The sequence below is a fragment of the Microcebus murinus genome, chromosome 17 (genome assembly GCF_040939455.1).
Source record: "Microcebus murinus isolate Inina chromosome 17, M.murinus_Inina_mat1.0, whole genome shotgun sequence".
NCBI classification, from domain to species: Eukaryota; Metazoa; Chordata; class Mammalia; order Primates; family Cheirogaleidae; genus Microcebus; species Microcebus murinus.
In genome coordinates, this window is record NC_134120.1 from 13,122,790 (window position 1) to 13,138,976 (window position 16,187).

The 16,187-nt window shown below is 34.9% G+C and overlaps 1 protein-coding gene and 1 pseudogene across 2 annotated transcripts in view; one reads left to right on the top strand and one right to left on the bottom strand.

Moving 5' to 3' along the window:
- PIGN (phosphatidylinositol glycan anchor biosynthesis class N) overlaps positions 1-15,241 on the top strand; it is a 103,351-nt gene extending 88,110 nt beyond the window's left edge. For both annotated transcript variants that reach the window (XM_012774488.3, XM_075993821.1), the window contains one exon: positions 13,559-15,241. In XM_012774488.3, coding sequence (XP_012629942.2) covers positions 13,559-13,682 — 124 coding nt within the window. In that variant the 3' untranslated portion in view covers positions 13,683-15,241. The remainder of the gene's footprint in view (positions 1-13,558) is intronic.
- LOC142861729 (uncharacterized) lies at positions 3,511-3,613 on the bottom strand (annotated as a pseudogene).
- Positions 15,242-16,187: the final 946 nt, after the last annotated feature.

Here is a 16,187-nt window from a genome sequence, read left to right on the forward strand (position 1 = left end):
AGTCTCACTTTGTTGCCCAGGCTAGAGTGAGTGCCGTGGCATCAGCCTACCGCACAGCAACCTCGAACTCCTGGGCTCAAGCGATCCTACTGCCTCAGCCTTCCGAGTAGCTGGGACTACAGGCATGCGCCACCATGCCTGGCTAATTTTTTCTATATATATCAGTTGTTCAATTAATTTCTTTCTATTTATAGTAGAGACGGGATCTCGCTCTTGCTCAGGCTGGATTCGAACTGCTGGATTCAGTTCGAATCCTGACCTCGAGCAGTCCACCCGCCTTGGCCTCCTAGTGCTAGGATTACAGGCTTGAGCCACCATGCCTGGCCTTAGAAAAATTTTTTTATTTCACTTTTTCAACTTTTTTGTTAGAAACTAAGACAAACACACATTAGCTTAGGTCTACACAGGATCAGGATCATCAATATCACTGTCTTCCATCTCCACATCTTGTCCCACTAGCAGGTCTTCAATGGCAACATGCATGGAGCTGTCATCTCCTGTGATAACAATGCCTTCTGGAATACCTCCTGTAGGACCTACCTGAGACTGATTTATAGCTTACTTTTTTTTAGTAAGCAAAAGGAGTATACACTAAAATAATAATAAAAAGTATAGTAAGTATAGAAACCAGTAACATAGTCGTTTATTATCAAGTGTTATGTATTATATATAATTTTATGTGCTATGCTTTTATATAACTGATAGCACAGTAGGTTTGTTTACACCATCATCACCACAGACATGAGTAATGCATTGAATTGCAACAACATTACAATGGCTGTGATGTCAGTAGATGACAGGTATGTTTCAGCTTTATTATAATCTTTTTTTAAATTTATCATTTTATTTTATTTTATTTTTCCACAGAGCTACCAGAAGATATTTTTAGAGACAGGGTCTCTTTCTATTACCCAGGCTAGTATGCAGTGGCATGATCATAGCTCATTGTAATCTTGAACTTCTAGTCTCAAGTGATCCTCCTTGCTCAGCCTCCCAAGTAGTTAGGATATAGGCATGTGACACTGCTCCTGGCTAATCTATTATAATCTTACGGGACCAGTGTTGTATGTATGGTCCATTGTTAACTGAAATGTTATGTGGCGCATAACTATACTCACATAAAAGTTATTAAGAGTGCCGTGAAAAAATAAAAATATCTTAGGATAGAAGATATCACTATGATTTTGAGGTAGGCATAGTAAGTAGCAATTCACATCTCTTCAGTTTTTGGCCTTAACACATTAGCAGGTATTTTCTTGGTAGACTGTAGGGAGGAGGATAGATGTTAAGTCTGGAGAGAACTAAAGGACAGTGGAAGATGCAAGAGAAATTGCTTGACTCTGGGATTTCAAAGTAGATCACTCTAGTGTCCTTGTGTGGTTTCTTAATCTCTCAATCTCTGTTTATGAAAATAAGCCTACTCAATTTGCAGTGTGAATTTTGTGTGGTGGTTTAAATTTCATGTAATCATTCTTCTGCCTCTTAGAATCTTTAATATGAGAACATTTTAACATGCGATACCTGTAACATTATTTAAAGTGTAAGCTGAAGAAAGTCAGTTTCCTCTGTATTGTGATTTGAATGTCAATGATCATCATAATCTGCTAAATTTCTTCTTTTTGAGAAAAAAGAAAACAAAGTTGATCCTTTGGCTTTTGTTCCCCCAAATTCATTCTGAGATGGATTCTAGATCTGATTTGAATCTCTTGCATGCCATATTTGCTTACCATGTAAAAAATACTCCATAGATCACTGATTTTTGTTTTTACTTGTCTCTTAAATTTGAAAGCTTAGGGGAAGTTTTGATATCTCCTTCTTCTCACCAGCTCTCTCATTCCAAAGTATCCAAGCAGATAATGGGTCACTGGCTTTAGATTAGTGCACCTGGATTTGAATCCTATTTCTGTCACATTTTAGCTATGAGACCATTGGTGAGCAACCGAATCTTTCTAAGCCCACTTTTCTCTTATAGTCATTTTGAATGAATTAATTGATGTAAAAAATTTAGCATAGTGCCTGGCATCTAATAATCTTCAATAAATGTCAGCTACTACTATTATTGTTTTGTAGTTCTATGTTTTTGCCCTTCATAGTATTTCTTATATTGTCTCTTATTCTTGACATACTCTCTTTAATTTGATTAATTTGTTTTCATTTTAGACATAGATCAGAATTTTATTTGTTTGGAAAATATTCTGATAAAATATACCATTTTTGTGTGTGAGACTTTTTGTTTTATTTTTAATTGTGGTAAAATATACATAATAAAATTTACCATCGTAACCATTTTTAAGTCTACAGCTCAGTAAATTAAGTACATTAACATGATTGTGTAACTATCACTAACATCTGTCTCCAGCATTCTTTCCATCTTGTAAAAATGAAAATCTGAACCCATTAATCACTAACTCCCTGTTCTCCCTACCCTAAGCCACTGGCAACCACCATTCTACTTTCTGTTTCTATCAATTTTACTACTCTGGGTATCTCATATAAGTGAAATCATATAGTATTTTTGTCTTTTTGTGACTGGCTTATTTCACTTAGCATAATGTCCTCAATGTTCATTTATATTGTAGCATGTATCAGAATTTCCTTCCTTTTAAAGGCTGAATAAAATTTCATTATATGTATATACCATATTTTGTTTATTCATTCATCTCTCAATGGATACTTGGGTTGTTTCTACCTTTTGGTTATTGTGAATAATGCTGCTGTGAGTGTTGGTGTGAAACTTTTTTGATGGGAGAAATCTAAATTGGTTTGGCTCTAAAGAGGTGCCAAGGAATGAAAAGGATATAATTTCCACAGGAAAATGCATCATTAATTTATAAACAACATTATTAAATTATATTGCACTAATTAAGAATTTCATATTTTCTCCGATTAGTTTGAGGTTTATCTATACCTGGCGTACTTTTTCTTCAAAGTAAAAATTTTTACTGTTATTACTGTTGATAATGTGTATACAGTACAAAGCACCTTTTCATATTCATGATCTCAAGTTGATCCTGCAAATATTTATTAGGCACCAACTGTATGCCAGGGCAGTTGTTGGGGATGAGAAACACAGTTCTGGGCTCTCAGGGAGCTCAAGACTGGAGGAGGAAACGGACTTGTGAGCAGGTGATATGGTGCACTTTGGGAAGTTCTAGAATAGTCTGTCTCGTTGATATTTAGAGTGTCCAAGGGGACACTTAGGGCATCTGTCTCAGCCTTGCAGGGTAAGGGAAGGCTTCTCAGGGGAGAAGCAATTGAATTCAATTGACCTGGGCTTTGAATGAAAGGTATAATTAGGGGACTTAGAGATTTGGAAAGAGTGTTTTAGACAGACAGAATGGACATGAGCAAAGCTATAGAGGTAAAAAACACTCCAATACATATGTGTGATAAATAATTTGTATTTCAGAAACCATGGGTTTTGGATAAAGAAATTTCTAGAAAACAGCCTCTGGGAGGCATAACTTGGAGAACCTTGAATACAAAGCTACAGTATACATTCCATTGGCATATAAGTGAAGAGCCATATTCTTTGGTTTATTTAAGCTTCAGTATCTTAAACTGATAAGAACAGATACTACACTTGATCTTAGCCAAACGGCCGAGAAGCGCTGAGCTTCAGTATTTTAGATGTTACTTCCACAAGTGATTGCCTGGGAGTTAGAAGTCTTGACAACCTTTTTTAGTCCATGGAGTGGGGAGTGGGGTGGGATGTGTGCCTGGAAATAGAGACACTACTGAACCAGCACAGTCAGGGTCATTACAAGTGTCCTTACGTGTTCCTGGCATCATACCTCAGCAGCTACTCTTCATTTCTATTTTGATATGCTGAAATCATATGTACCTCTAGGCGTAGTTTTTCCTCTTTCCTTCAAGGTTGGATCTCCCAGGTTGCAGTGATGTTGCAAGGCCCTTCACCGTGTCATAGTACTTTGCACAAAGCCAAATTGCCAACTTTTACCTTCTTTCTCCTTAATAGATTTTTTTTTCATTTTTAAAAACTTGTGGTATTTTACCCATAACATAATATTTACTATCTTAACCATTTTAAAGTACACTGTTTAGTAGAGAGTATATTCACATCATTGTGCAATCAATCTCCAGAACTTTTTCATCTTGCATAACTGAAACTCTATGCCTATTACATGATGCCTCCCCATGTTCCTTTCCTCCCAGTCCCTGGCAACCACAATTCCACTTTATGTTCCTGTGAATCTGACTATTCTGGGTACCTCATATTTAGCATCTTTTCTTATACTTGTTGGCCATTTGTGTATCTTCTTTGGGGAAATGTCTCTTAAGTCATTTTGCCATTCTTGAATTGTGTTATTTGTTGTTTTGTTGTTATAGGAATTTTTATATATTCTAGATATTAACCCCTTATTTGCAAATATTTTCTGCCATTCTATAGTTTACTCAGTTGATAATGTCCTTTGATGCACAAAAGTTTTTTATTTTGATATAGTCCAATTTATTTATTTTTACTTCTGTTACCTGTGTTGGCTTGATGCATTTTTAAAACAGCCATTGCAAAACTTGCCTTTAACATCTAGCATAACGTTCTTGTTGGCACTTGTGTGGTAACTTTCAGCCTTGTTTCTTGCATTCCTTTACACAGCCTTGCATTCCCTTTACACAGGCATCAAGCAGTGAACATTATTCAAACCAAGGGAAACACAATGGTGGGACAGTCGTGGTCTATGTCTGTTGTCCTGGTATAGTCATTACACCCCCATCTATACAACATTAAAAATCCAAAGTGGATGGGAAGATGATAAAGGCATAGCCAGTTAATAAGTTAATTTAAACCATAGTTTATCTCATTCTCAGTGCTTCATCATCAGGGAATCTAACTCCCACAGATAGGTAAAATGGGGTGCTGGCTCTGAGAAACTTCTTGAAGGCAGGTATAATAAGGAACCACGGATCTCAGTTCTGTTCATCAGACTGAGGGCACAGAAATACTCCACATAAATTTCCTACATACTTTCCTGGTCATTACTGGTGAAATATCTCCTTGCTCTGTTTGTCTTGTCTCTTATATTATCCGTAAGATCCCATATTAAGAAAGGGAGATGATTGCAGAGGGGAGGGGAGTTGGGGAAGAGAGGTCAGGATGGAGAGGCAAAAATGACATCTGAATTAGTGAATTTAGACTTTCTAAATGGAATTGCCCCTGATCGATGCTGCAATGTGAGATTTCGTTATTGCTGCTCTTGGTAAGTTAGAATTCTAAGGTCTTCTCTTTGTGTCCTTTATAGCAGTAATGGCATACACTGCCTCTGTGAATCATGTAGTACTGTTCAGTGGGCATGAGTGGTTCATGCGTCTTCATAAACATCTAATTTATTGCCAGGAATGACTTGGATAGTAGAGGAAAAATATACTTCAAGATTCAAAACAAGCTGAGGGGGTGGGGGAAATCTAAAAGAAAAAAGAAAAAAAGAAAACAAAAGCACCATAGTATAGGGTTTACATATCAAAACTGCATTGTTGTATTTTTTCTGCTTTCTATTTGTGAAAATGTTGTTTTAAGTTTTGGGTCTCTAATTATTCCTATGTAAAAGTATATTTGAAAAGCTGAGATGTTGCTGATAATAAACTTACTGGCATAGTTCCCTTCATGAGTTATTTGACCAGGGTTATTTGAATTATGTGCCTGCAGTGGTTTCCCTTTTTGACAAATTTTATTTCTAAACCCTTTTGTATTAGTAATATAGTTAATAACTTCAGCTATTCCATGCCTATGAATAAAAGGCATGGAAAGTTGTCCCTGTGTCCTCACTATTTTATTGCTTTATGAATGCTGAAGCGGTGAGAATCTATCTCAGAACTTTAGAGAGGAGTGGGTGCTAACTAGCCCCACGAATGTAGTCTGGCATGTAACTATAATCTTTATGGCATTGTGGTTACTGTAGTGGGTTTCCAGAATTCTTTTGAGAGATTTGTCACATTTTAGTTTCAGGTTAATAAATAAGTAATAGTTTCTTTAACAATAGAGATTGCATTCTAGGGCATTAGGCAGTATATCTAGTACATCTGTTTATAGGTGTAGAACTCTATGCATAATGCACCTTCAGAGCAGATTTTACCAAAAACTGCTGGAGACTCAGAAAGGAATACACTGCAGTCAGTATACTTGACTGAAGATGCTAGTATAAGTTTAGTGTTTCTCTTGAGAACCTGTGGCATCAGGTGTTTTTTTAATAGCCGTGTGAAAAATATCCTGCCCAGATCATAAAATTGTGTTCAGCTGACAGAGCTAATTTAGTACTTTCTTCTTGTGATCTTTACACTTTATCTTCATTTATAGCAGGTCATAAACTTTACAGAGGTATTGCCTTTTATATGGCATACTGAAAGTGCATTTTTAAAGCTAAAGAAAAATTCCTTTGAGGTAATTTTCATAACTATAAAAACATATATGTAAATTTATGTTCTAAATGTATTTGTAGGGAGGTGAATAGAGTCAGGATCATCAGTTTGAGCTCCAGTTTGATTTGATAGCATTGTTCATTTGGATTTTAATTGTTTCCTACATGCACTGTTATAACTCATTAAAATACAAATGACAACTAAAGTATCATTTCTCTTTAGATATAATGAAAACTCATGAAACTACTTAATAATTTTTGAATATCCTAAATGTAATTAATAAGTGACATAAAATGTCTGTACTCTTACAATGAATACCAGGCTTAATTATTAAAATCAATGATTCTCAACCTTTTTCTGCCCCAGTATATCTAACAGACATGACCTGCTTCTATTGCCCATCACCCTGATTAAGGAGAAATAAAATCAACTTTTTATCACCCATTGTGCTGGTTGAAAAGGCCTGCCTGGCAATTCTGTGTGTGGCCCCATACACATACACTGTCCCCTCTACCATCACACACATGTCCACCTTGAGAATTACTGATTTAAATGATGTCAAAATAGTTATGGGGGAGAATGGGAATAGTTGAACTCATTTCAAATTGAAATTTGATGTTCCTTTAACTCTGCTATGCTGAGATGACACCAAGACTTGACTGATGCAAAATATTACAAGCTGGATGCCTATGGCTCAATTGCATGAAGATGATGAGCTTCACAACTGTTTTCTGCCAATAGTGTCAGCTTAAATGAGCCAAGAGTCAGTCATTTCAGGCCATTGAAAGCAGATAAATGATGTGTGGAATACCTTTTATAGATAAACTTTTCATTAAACTTGAGGATGGATCACCTGCTGATTTTACAAAACATTTTTGTTTAGAGATCAAGTCAGATTTCACATTTTGACTTAGAAGTGATAGCAAAATTTAACACCAAAAATTTGCTAGCATGTAATCTTTTCTTTCTTTCTAAAATTTTTACAGCTTTATTGAGGCATTATTTACATAGGTTAAAATCTATCTATTTTAAGATTTTAAATGATTTAAGTGTTTGTTATAAATCATTGAAATGATATAAATCATTTCAATGATTTATAACAAATGTATGGAGTTGTGCTGCCAGCAACACGATCTAGTTTTTGAACATTTCCATCACCCAAAATATTCCCCTGTGCCTGTTTACAATCTATCTCCATTCTCATCCTGCGTCCCAGGCAACCACTAATTTGCTTTCTGTCTCTACATATTTGCTTTTTGTGGACATTCCTTTTCTTTCCTTTTTTAATTAGAGACGAAGATCTAGCTATGTTGCCACAGCTGGTCTTGAACTCCTGGTCTCAACTGATGCTCCTGCCTCAGTCTCCTGAGTAGTCGGGACTACATGTGTGAGCCACAGACACCAGCAAATATATAAATAGAATCATACAATATGTAATCTTTTGCATCTACCTTCCTCTATTTAGTATAGTTTTTTTTGGCATTCATCTGTATTATAGCATGTGTTAAGTACTTCATTGTTTTTTATTGCTGAATAATGTCTCATATGTATATATCACATTTTGTTTATCCTTTCTGTAGTGTAATATTTTACAGTTCTTATTACCTTTCTTCATCTACTTGGCTCCCAACCTCCTTTCCTGGTTTCCTCCTTGGAACCAAGGTCAAATTGAGCTTTCCTGGATTTGATCTTTGGGCCATATGCTGGGTGGTTTGCACTCCCTCACTCATCTCACCTGTGATTCCAAGCTTCAGTCCCTGAGATGGGGAATAAACAGCCTTATAACATGAAGAAGTTGTGACCATTATATCCAGTTTATTGGATTGAGGATTTTAATCTCAGGGACTGGTACAGATTTTGAAGTATCCTCTGAGGCCTCAAAAGCAGAATAGAGTTGAAGATTTCATAACGGTAATTATGAAATCAGCTTTCGATTGATTTCAATCTAAATTGATTTTGTGGCTAAATCTAGCATAATTTGTAAACATCACAAGAAATGTATCAAAAGCTTATTATAGAGAATACTGGAAGCATTAAGAAAAAAATAAGTCACTCATAATTCATTGTCTCAGAGTGAGCCACTGTTCAACATGTTGATGTATATCCTTTAAGTCTTAATTTATGTGGAAACATATACTTTTTTAAAAATTGGCTTTCTATAATAACCATTTCCACGTATCTGTAAGCACTTTTGAAAACGTGAATGTTAGTGTAACTAGAATAGTGTGAGAAGGGAAACATGGTAGAAAGAGAGTTTGGAGAGTAGTCATTTGATATCACTTGTGGCCTTGAAGCCATTGTAAGGAATTAGGAATTTATTCTAAGTGTGAAGTGAAGCATTAGACTGTTGTATAGGTAGTGATTTTATTTGCTTCACATTTTTGAAACGACACTCTGTGAAGAACACTGGAGGGATCAAGAGAAGAGCAGAAAGATTAAGAGGCTGTTGGAATATTCTAAGCTACAGATGATGACAGCTTAGACTAGTATAGCAATTTAAAATGGTGACAAGAGGCTAGACTTAGAAAATATTTTGAAAGAGAGGTTGATAGAATTTGTTGATAGATTAGATATACTGCAAAAAGAAAAGAATCAAGGGTGACTCCTAGATTTTTTTGTCTTGAGTAACTAAGTGAATGATAAAGCCATTTCCAGAGATGAAGAGGGCTTTAGAAGGAGTGAGTTTGGTGAAGGAGGGTGTGGGAGATTAAGAGCAGGTTTTGGGGTATACCAAATTTAAGATGCCTTAAATTAGTATGGTGCTGGAGGGAGCTATGGGAACTTGGGAGAGTTTTTGGTTTGTTTTTAGGATGAGAGAAATTATACATTTATATGGTAAAAAATTTGCTTACCAAAAAGAGGGAAAAATCAGTGGTGTAAGAGGCGATGGGCTAGTTGGCAAAAGTAACATTCCTTAATAGGAAAGTTGGGATGGGATCCAAAACAGAAGTGAAGGGGTTTGGCGCGGGAGGAAATATGGGCACAGATATGGGTAGGTTCAGGGTGAGAAAAGAAGTCCCTTATGATTGCCTTGTCAGTATTTTCTCAATAAAATAAGCAAAGTCATCTGCTGAGATGGGAGGAAGGTGACAGAACTTTGAGGAGAGATGACAGGACATGATGTGGTTTGGCTCAGAGACAGAGAAAAGTAATTCACAAGTGTGCATTCAGGCTTGAGACATTGATGAGAGCCAAATCTCATTTGTGCTCATAAATTTAAAGTGAGTCCAGCCAGAACAGTTGTTTTTTGTGATGATTCCTGTATCTTGTGTGACAGGGCTATCAGTTCTCTTCCATTGTTCTGAATATTGATTCTAATGCCAGGATTACACTTAACTTTATGTTTCAGTATCTTACAGGGCTAGTTTTTACTTCGTTTTTATAGAAATTATTTTTGTTTCTTTAACAATTTTTGTTTTGTTTTTTAACATTTAATTTTTATTATGTTTATGACTTTTATTTTAAGAGAGTCTGATTTAAGTCCAGATTAAATTTGCCAAGGTAATATAAAATGAAAGAAGAGGATATTATTATTTCTTTTAATTATAACTTATTCACTTTAATAATTCATTTAACAAATATTGATTAAATGCCCATAAGGCCTTGCATTATACTTTAAAGATGCAGTGGGGAAAGAGATCAGAGAAAAATCATGGTCCCTATTTCCATATAGCTTGCAGTCTAGGATAGAGGTCAACACCCATGGCCCTAAGTTTAGTGACACTAATGTTAGTAAGTTCTGATAACACACTTCCATCAGACCAGCCCCACCCTATCTCTTGTACAGCCTTTTTTGTACAGCCTTTTTTGTATAGCCTGTGAACTAAAAAAAAATTTTAATTAAACATTTTATTTTGACATAATTATAGAGTCACAGAAGATTATAAGAAATAATACAGAGAGATCCTGTGTATTCTTTACCCAGTTTTTCCCAATGGTAACTTTATGCAAAACTATAGGATAACATATAGTACAACCAGGATATTGACATTGATACTGTCAAGATACAGAACATTTCTATCAATACAAGGATCGGTCACATTGCTCTTTTATAGCCACAGGCACTTCCCTCCCACCTACACCCCCTCCTTAACCCCTAGCAACAATTAATCTACTTTCCATCTCTATAATTTTGGTATTTTATAAATATAAATGGAATCATGTAGTATATAACCGTTTGGAATTAGCATTTTTTTACTGGCAATTCATTCAGGTTGTTGTATGTTTCAATAGTTAATTCTTTTTTATTGGTGAGTAAATCCATGGTATGGAAATGCCACAATTTGTTTCATCATTCACCTATTGAAAGTCATCAAAATTTTTTCCAGTTTTGGGCTATTATAAACAAAGCTTCTATAAACATTCTTGTGAATATAATTTTTTATTTTTCTGGCATAAATGCCCAGGAGTATATTCACTGAGTCTTATGGTAGCTGCTTGTTGAGTTTTATAAGGAACTGCCAAACTGTTTTCCAGAGTGGCTCAACCAGAGAGCAGTGGTCCTGTTTCTCTGCATCCTTGCCAGCATTTGATGTTGTCACTATTTATTATTTTAGCCATTCAAGTATGTGTGTAGCAATACCTCATTTTGGTTTTAATTTGCATTTCCCTAGTGATTAATGGTGTTGAACATTTTTTTAGTTTGTTTATTTGCTATCTGTATATCCTCTTTGGTAAAATGTCTCTTCATGTCTTTCGCTCATTTTCTAACTGGGTTGTTTGTGGTTGTGGTTTTTTTTTTTTTTTCCACTGTTGAGTTTTGAGAATTTATTCTTTGTTATCTATATAGCTTGCAAATATTTTCTCCCAGTCTGTAACTTGTCTTCTCTCCCTCTTAACAGGGCCTTTCACAGAGCAAAAGTTTTTTTATCTTGATGAAGTCCAGTTTATCAATTTTTTCTTTTTTAGATTGTGCTTTTGGTGTCAAGTCTAAGAACTTTTTGCCTAGCCCTAGATCCCAAAGATTTTCTTCTGTTTTTTTTCCCCTAAAATGTTATACTTTTACATTTTATGTTTAAATCTATGATCCATTTTAGTTAATTTTTGTGTCAAGTGTGAGACTTACACTGATAGTTGTGCAATGATATCAATGTATGTTATTTGCACTCTTTTTTAGTTGGGGGGGCACAAAAACAAATATCTAGATAATTTTATTCCCAACAAGGCTTGGTATGATGATAAATAAAGCTAGACATATAATCATTATTTTCATTTTTAAATAAATACTTATTAGTGATTTAATTAAATGGTAGGTAAGATGCATATCATATTCAGAGTAAAACAAAACAAAACAAAAACCACCCATACACACACAATTTAAGTAGGAAAAATTCCATGTCCAGTATCCTATAGTATTATTTTTACAAAGAAAAAAATGAAAGTCTTAAAAAATCTTACTTTAAAGTTGGTATTTGTTTATCAATAAAGATCTGATTTTATTGTTTTCTTATTAGGTCAAGAGTCTATTCTCAACCAGAGCCAGGTTTTTAACATAACCAGTTCTAATTTTTGCTTTTTAATTAGCTAACTCTTCCTTTTCTACTTCAAACTTACTTTGTAAGGTGAAGCTAAATAAGAATTTCTCAACCAGTGCCTCTCCAAAGAAAATCTTATTAAACTATAAAACTTTACAATTGGAGGTTCTTACTTAAAAGCTGTAACATTAACCAAAAAAAAAAAAAGTCACAGAAAGTAGGCCTTTCTCTTCTGGCCTTGAGAGGCCTATGGGCAAATATCTGATTAACATGCTAAATTTAGCTTTGAGCCAACAATTTGACTTTGGGGGGCAGCTCACCTATTGGGTCGAGTTATTGAGAAGGTGGGAGGGAGACCTCCAAGGCCTCTTATCTCTCTCCCCCTTAGTCTACAGGTCCCTCCAGGTGATCAGCCTTCTTGACTCAACACCCAGCATTTACTTTCCCTGATGTCCCCAGGCCTTGTTCCCTGGGGCTTGCTTTGTGGGCTACACCTGGGTAGGAGTTCTTGAACCAGCACTAGGACTCCTTTTCTATTTGCTATGAGTAGATGAAAGCAAGGGGTAGAAAAAATGCTCTCCCTTCATCACACTAGCCTGGTCATATTCCTGCTGAATCATTTCCCCCTCTGTTTGTTGAAGAATATGAAATGTGCACATCTATGATCGAGGCAGACAGTTAAGTGTAATGCTGGTAGGGATTGAAAATAAATAACTTGCCAACATCGCGCTGTAGCTCAGCTTGGGCAGTGCTGTGCTAGCATCACCACATGAAGCCTCTGCTGTGTTGTACATTTGTCCCATCTATATCCTACGTTTCTTCCCATACTTCTGAATTTTTTATCAAGTTATGTTGTATGTAGACAGTACAATTACTGTGTTTAAAAAGGAAAACTGAACGTTTACCATTGCTGATAAATGAGAACTAAGACTGAGTAATTTTAATAGTATTCATTATTCTTCTGTCTTTTTCCAAAAGCCTGGGAGGCAGTAGCTTTTATTGTGAGATTAATAAAGACATTTGTCCAATTTCCCTTTGTTTCAATTCCTTGACTAAAATGTTCCCTTCACTGAAATTAGAGTTTGGGTAACATTTATCTTTCTTTCGCAGCTGGTAGTTTTGTCAATGTACTTCTAACTTATTTCAAAGCATAAAATGGCAATGCTCTAAAATGTCAAAATACTTAACATGGAAACATCTTGGGGAGTCTGTGGATAGAATTCAGAGGGTTGAAGAATTGGAGGACGAAATTTCTTAAATATAATTTTAGAAAAAAAATTGTCTTTATTTTTCTAAAAGCTTTTGAAATTTAATTTCTACTGGTGATAAAGACACAGGTACTGGCAATACCAATCACAGACATTGTCATAACATATAACAGTTACTGCAAAATATATCAAAACATTATGTTAATCGCTATTTCAGCATAATGGTAGTTCATGTTATTACGGATTAAAAATTAATATAAGTAATATTCATTATTAATTGTTAATATATTATTAAGGAAGTACATATGTAACTCACATTATATACAAACTGCTGTTTTTTTTAAAACATTTTGGTATCTATTTTGAAATCATTGGTACCCTTTGTAATTCTGTGTATTTTGTATATCCATATTAAAACATTACATTATTTACAGGAATCTTAAGCTTTTCCTCATATGTGTTCTCTTTACCAGTATTGTATTTCTTTTTCTCCTTTTGCAGCATCAGCCACTATGTGATTGTCATGTCCATGACCATCTTTCTGGTGTTTCTCAATGGCCTGGCACAGCTGCTCATGACAAAGAAACTCAGACTATGTGGCAAACCCAAAAGCCATCTCATATGATGTTGCCAAAGCCATCATTTAGCATATGGATCCTGTTTCTTCTTCTCCTTTTAAACTAAAATCCCATCAAGGATTCAATAAGAAGATGGATATTGATGAACAGCAAATGCTAATCCTATAAAGAAAATGTGTATTTGGAATCCTGAATTTACAGATTATCTAGAATAAAGGAGCTTCCTTTTTTTTTTTTTTTTTAGCTTTTGCAAGCATGAGATAGTGATTCTATCCGTGGAAAAGCATAGGAAAACATTCTTCATTTTTATTTTTTTGCTTTAGCTGGCAGTTCTTCTCAGTGATGTTCAGAGCACCTGCAACAATCTGGTCCCTAACGGTATAGCTTCTCATATCCCCGAAGGAGAACATGTGCCTGTGGGGGCAGTACTGGCGGCATCCAAAATCATTGCTGTGTTTGAACTTAAAGAAATCACCAGGTGGCTCCATAAATATTTATCAGCTTTCAGTGCTTGTTTTGTAGTAGTCCTAACTACTCAACAGCATCACTAGAAAGACAATGAGGGTGTGTTATTTCAAATTTACTAAAGCTTCAATAGAAAAAATGTTTGCAGGTGTTTGTCATTTTTCTTCAGTATGCAGTAATATCTTATGCTTCTTAGTGCTGTTTCTAGGGTTTTTATAGTCAACCAGCCAGATGCAGGTTTAACCTTCGCTTTTTCATATTTGGATTCTCGTGGAATTTCTGGCAATACAAAAGTAGAAAATGCTTAGTATTTGTGTCTTGTCCATAGGAAAAAATTTAAAAAGAGTAGTTTTTAATGGTAGACTCAACATCTGTTACCCCTATAGCTGCCTCACGCATTATTTCAACAGGATTCTTTAAATCAGTAAACTTTCTGACAATATCACAAGAATTTTTGTTAAAATTGTAATTCCTTCTGGTTGTAAGATTCTAGTCCAAAGACCTAAAATCATCTCATTAAATTAGACTTCCATTTTTAAACTATTTAATAATTCTAATGGGCAAAATATTTTGAGAGCAATTTTTGTTTGGATTGTCCATGAAAAGAGTTTTTCATATCACTGTAGAGTTTGCCTTTTGCTCATGATGTGCCAGTACTTTGTGGCTGATGCTAAGCTTTGCTGGTATGTGCCCCATTTAAAAAAATAATTGCTTTTGAATTAAGTTAATTTACATTAATGATAAGGAAGCCCCCTACATATTATTAGAGTGTTCAAATTGGCAGATAAGTGAACAAATACAATTTAGAAGACTCAAAAATCAGTTCAGTGAAGTGTAGTTTCTTAATTTCTATTTATGGTGAAGTATAGTTAGAATTTATTTGTAATAATACTTCATGGAATAGCTGTGAAAGCATTATAGTATTTTTTTAAAAAGAAGTGCTTATGTTAATATAAGACCTCATGCATTAGTCTGTAATATAAAATCTAAATGGACAACTAAGAAGCAACAGTAGCAAATGATGACATTGGCAGAAAGAGAATCATGAACTTTCATATTACCTCAAAGGATTTTTGTATCTGTTTTTTTTTTTCACATGTCAGAGAAAACTTATTTTATAAACACTTATGGCTTAACCCTTTTTATATCTGGTTTTGTCTTTCATCTATTCCCAGGTTTTCATACAGCAAAATTAATGAATATTTTATTACAACATTGTAAAAGGTGCTCAGTGCTTTATCTTTCTTTATTTTACTCTTCAAAGCATCTTTTTCTTAATATTGTCCTTTCAGGTCAGTGTGAGTTTATAGAAGAGGGAAATACACCTGTAGCCACAGGCTCTCCTTGCTGCACTATAACTGGACTCACCTGGGTACAGGCCTTTTCTGTTGTGCTGTTTCTCAGGTATCTTAAAATGTTTTGAAATGTATATTTTTATATTGAATAACAGAAAAAAATAAGACTTAGGTAAAAAGTATTTCTGTTTAAAGCTTTTATTTTTTCATTCTACCTGTGCCATGCTAGATTTCCAAATCAAGACTTAAGACATTTGCTGGTTAACATTGTTTAAATTAGGAATTGTTGTAAGAATTAAAGTGGGCATATTAAGTTAGGAAAATATTGAACAACAGAAAAGCCATGCCATGTCACAGGTGCCATGAATAAATTTGGGAGTGAACTCTAAGGCTTTAGGAAACTAACTACAGCCTGTCCATAATTTACCAGTAGGTTAATTCTCTATATTATTATATTTAGTGTGCAATATTAGAACATAAAATGCCATTTTATTTTAAGGAAAATAATGTTATAAATGGTGGTATATTCTTACAATAATGTCCTCAAAATTATTTATTAATGATGGAGCTGAACTGTTATCAGTTATATCAGTATTTCTCATGAAAAACTCATTCCAGATTTTAGCCAACTCAGATGTTAGGAACATCACCTATATCAGCCCACCTCCCCCCCTGCCACCTTTACACACCTGTTTTGGTAAACCCTTGCTCCTCCTTTTTGACATATAACTGTGCCATGAAAACCATGATTTCTGATGAAGCTGGCCTAGAGGGAAAGAAGAGGATTGCCTG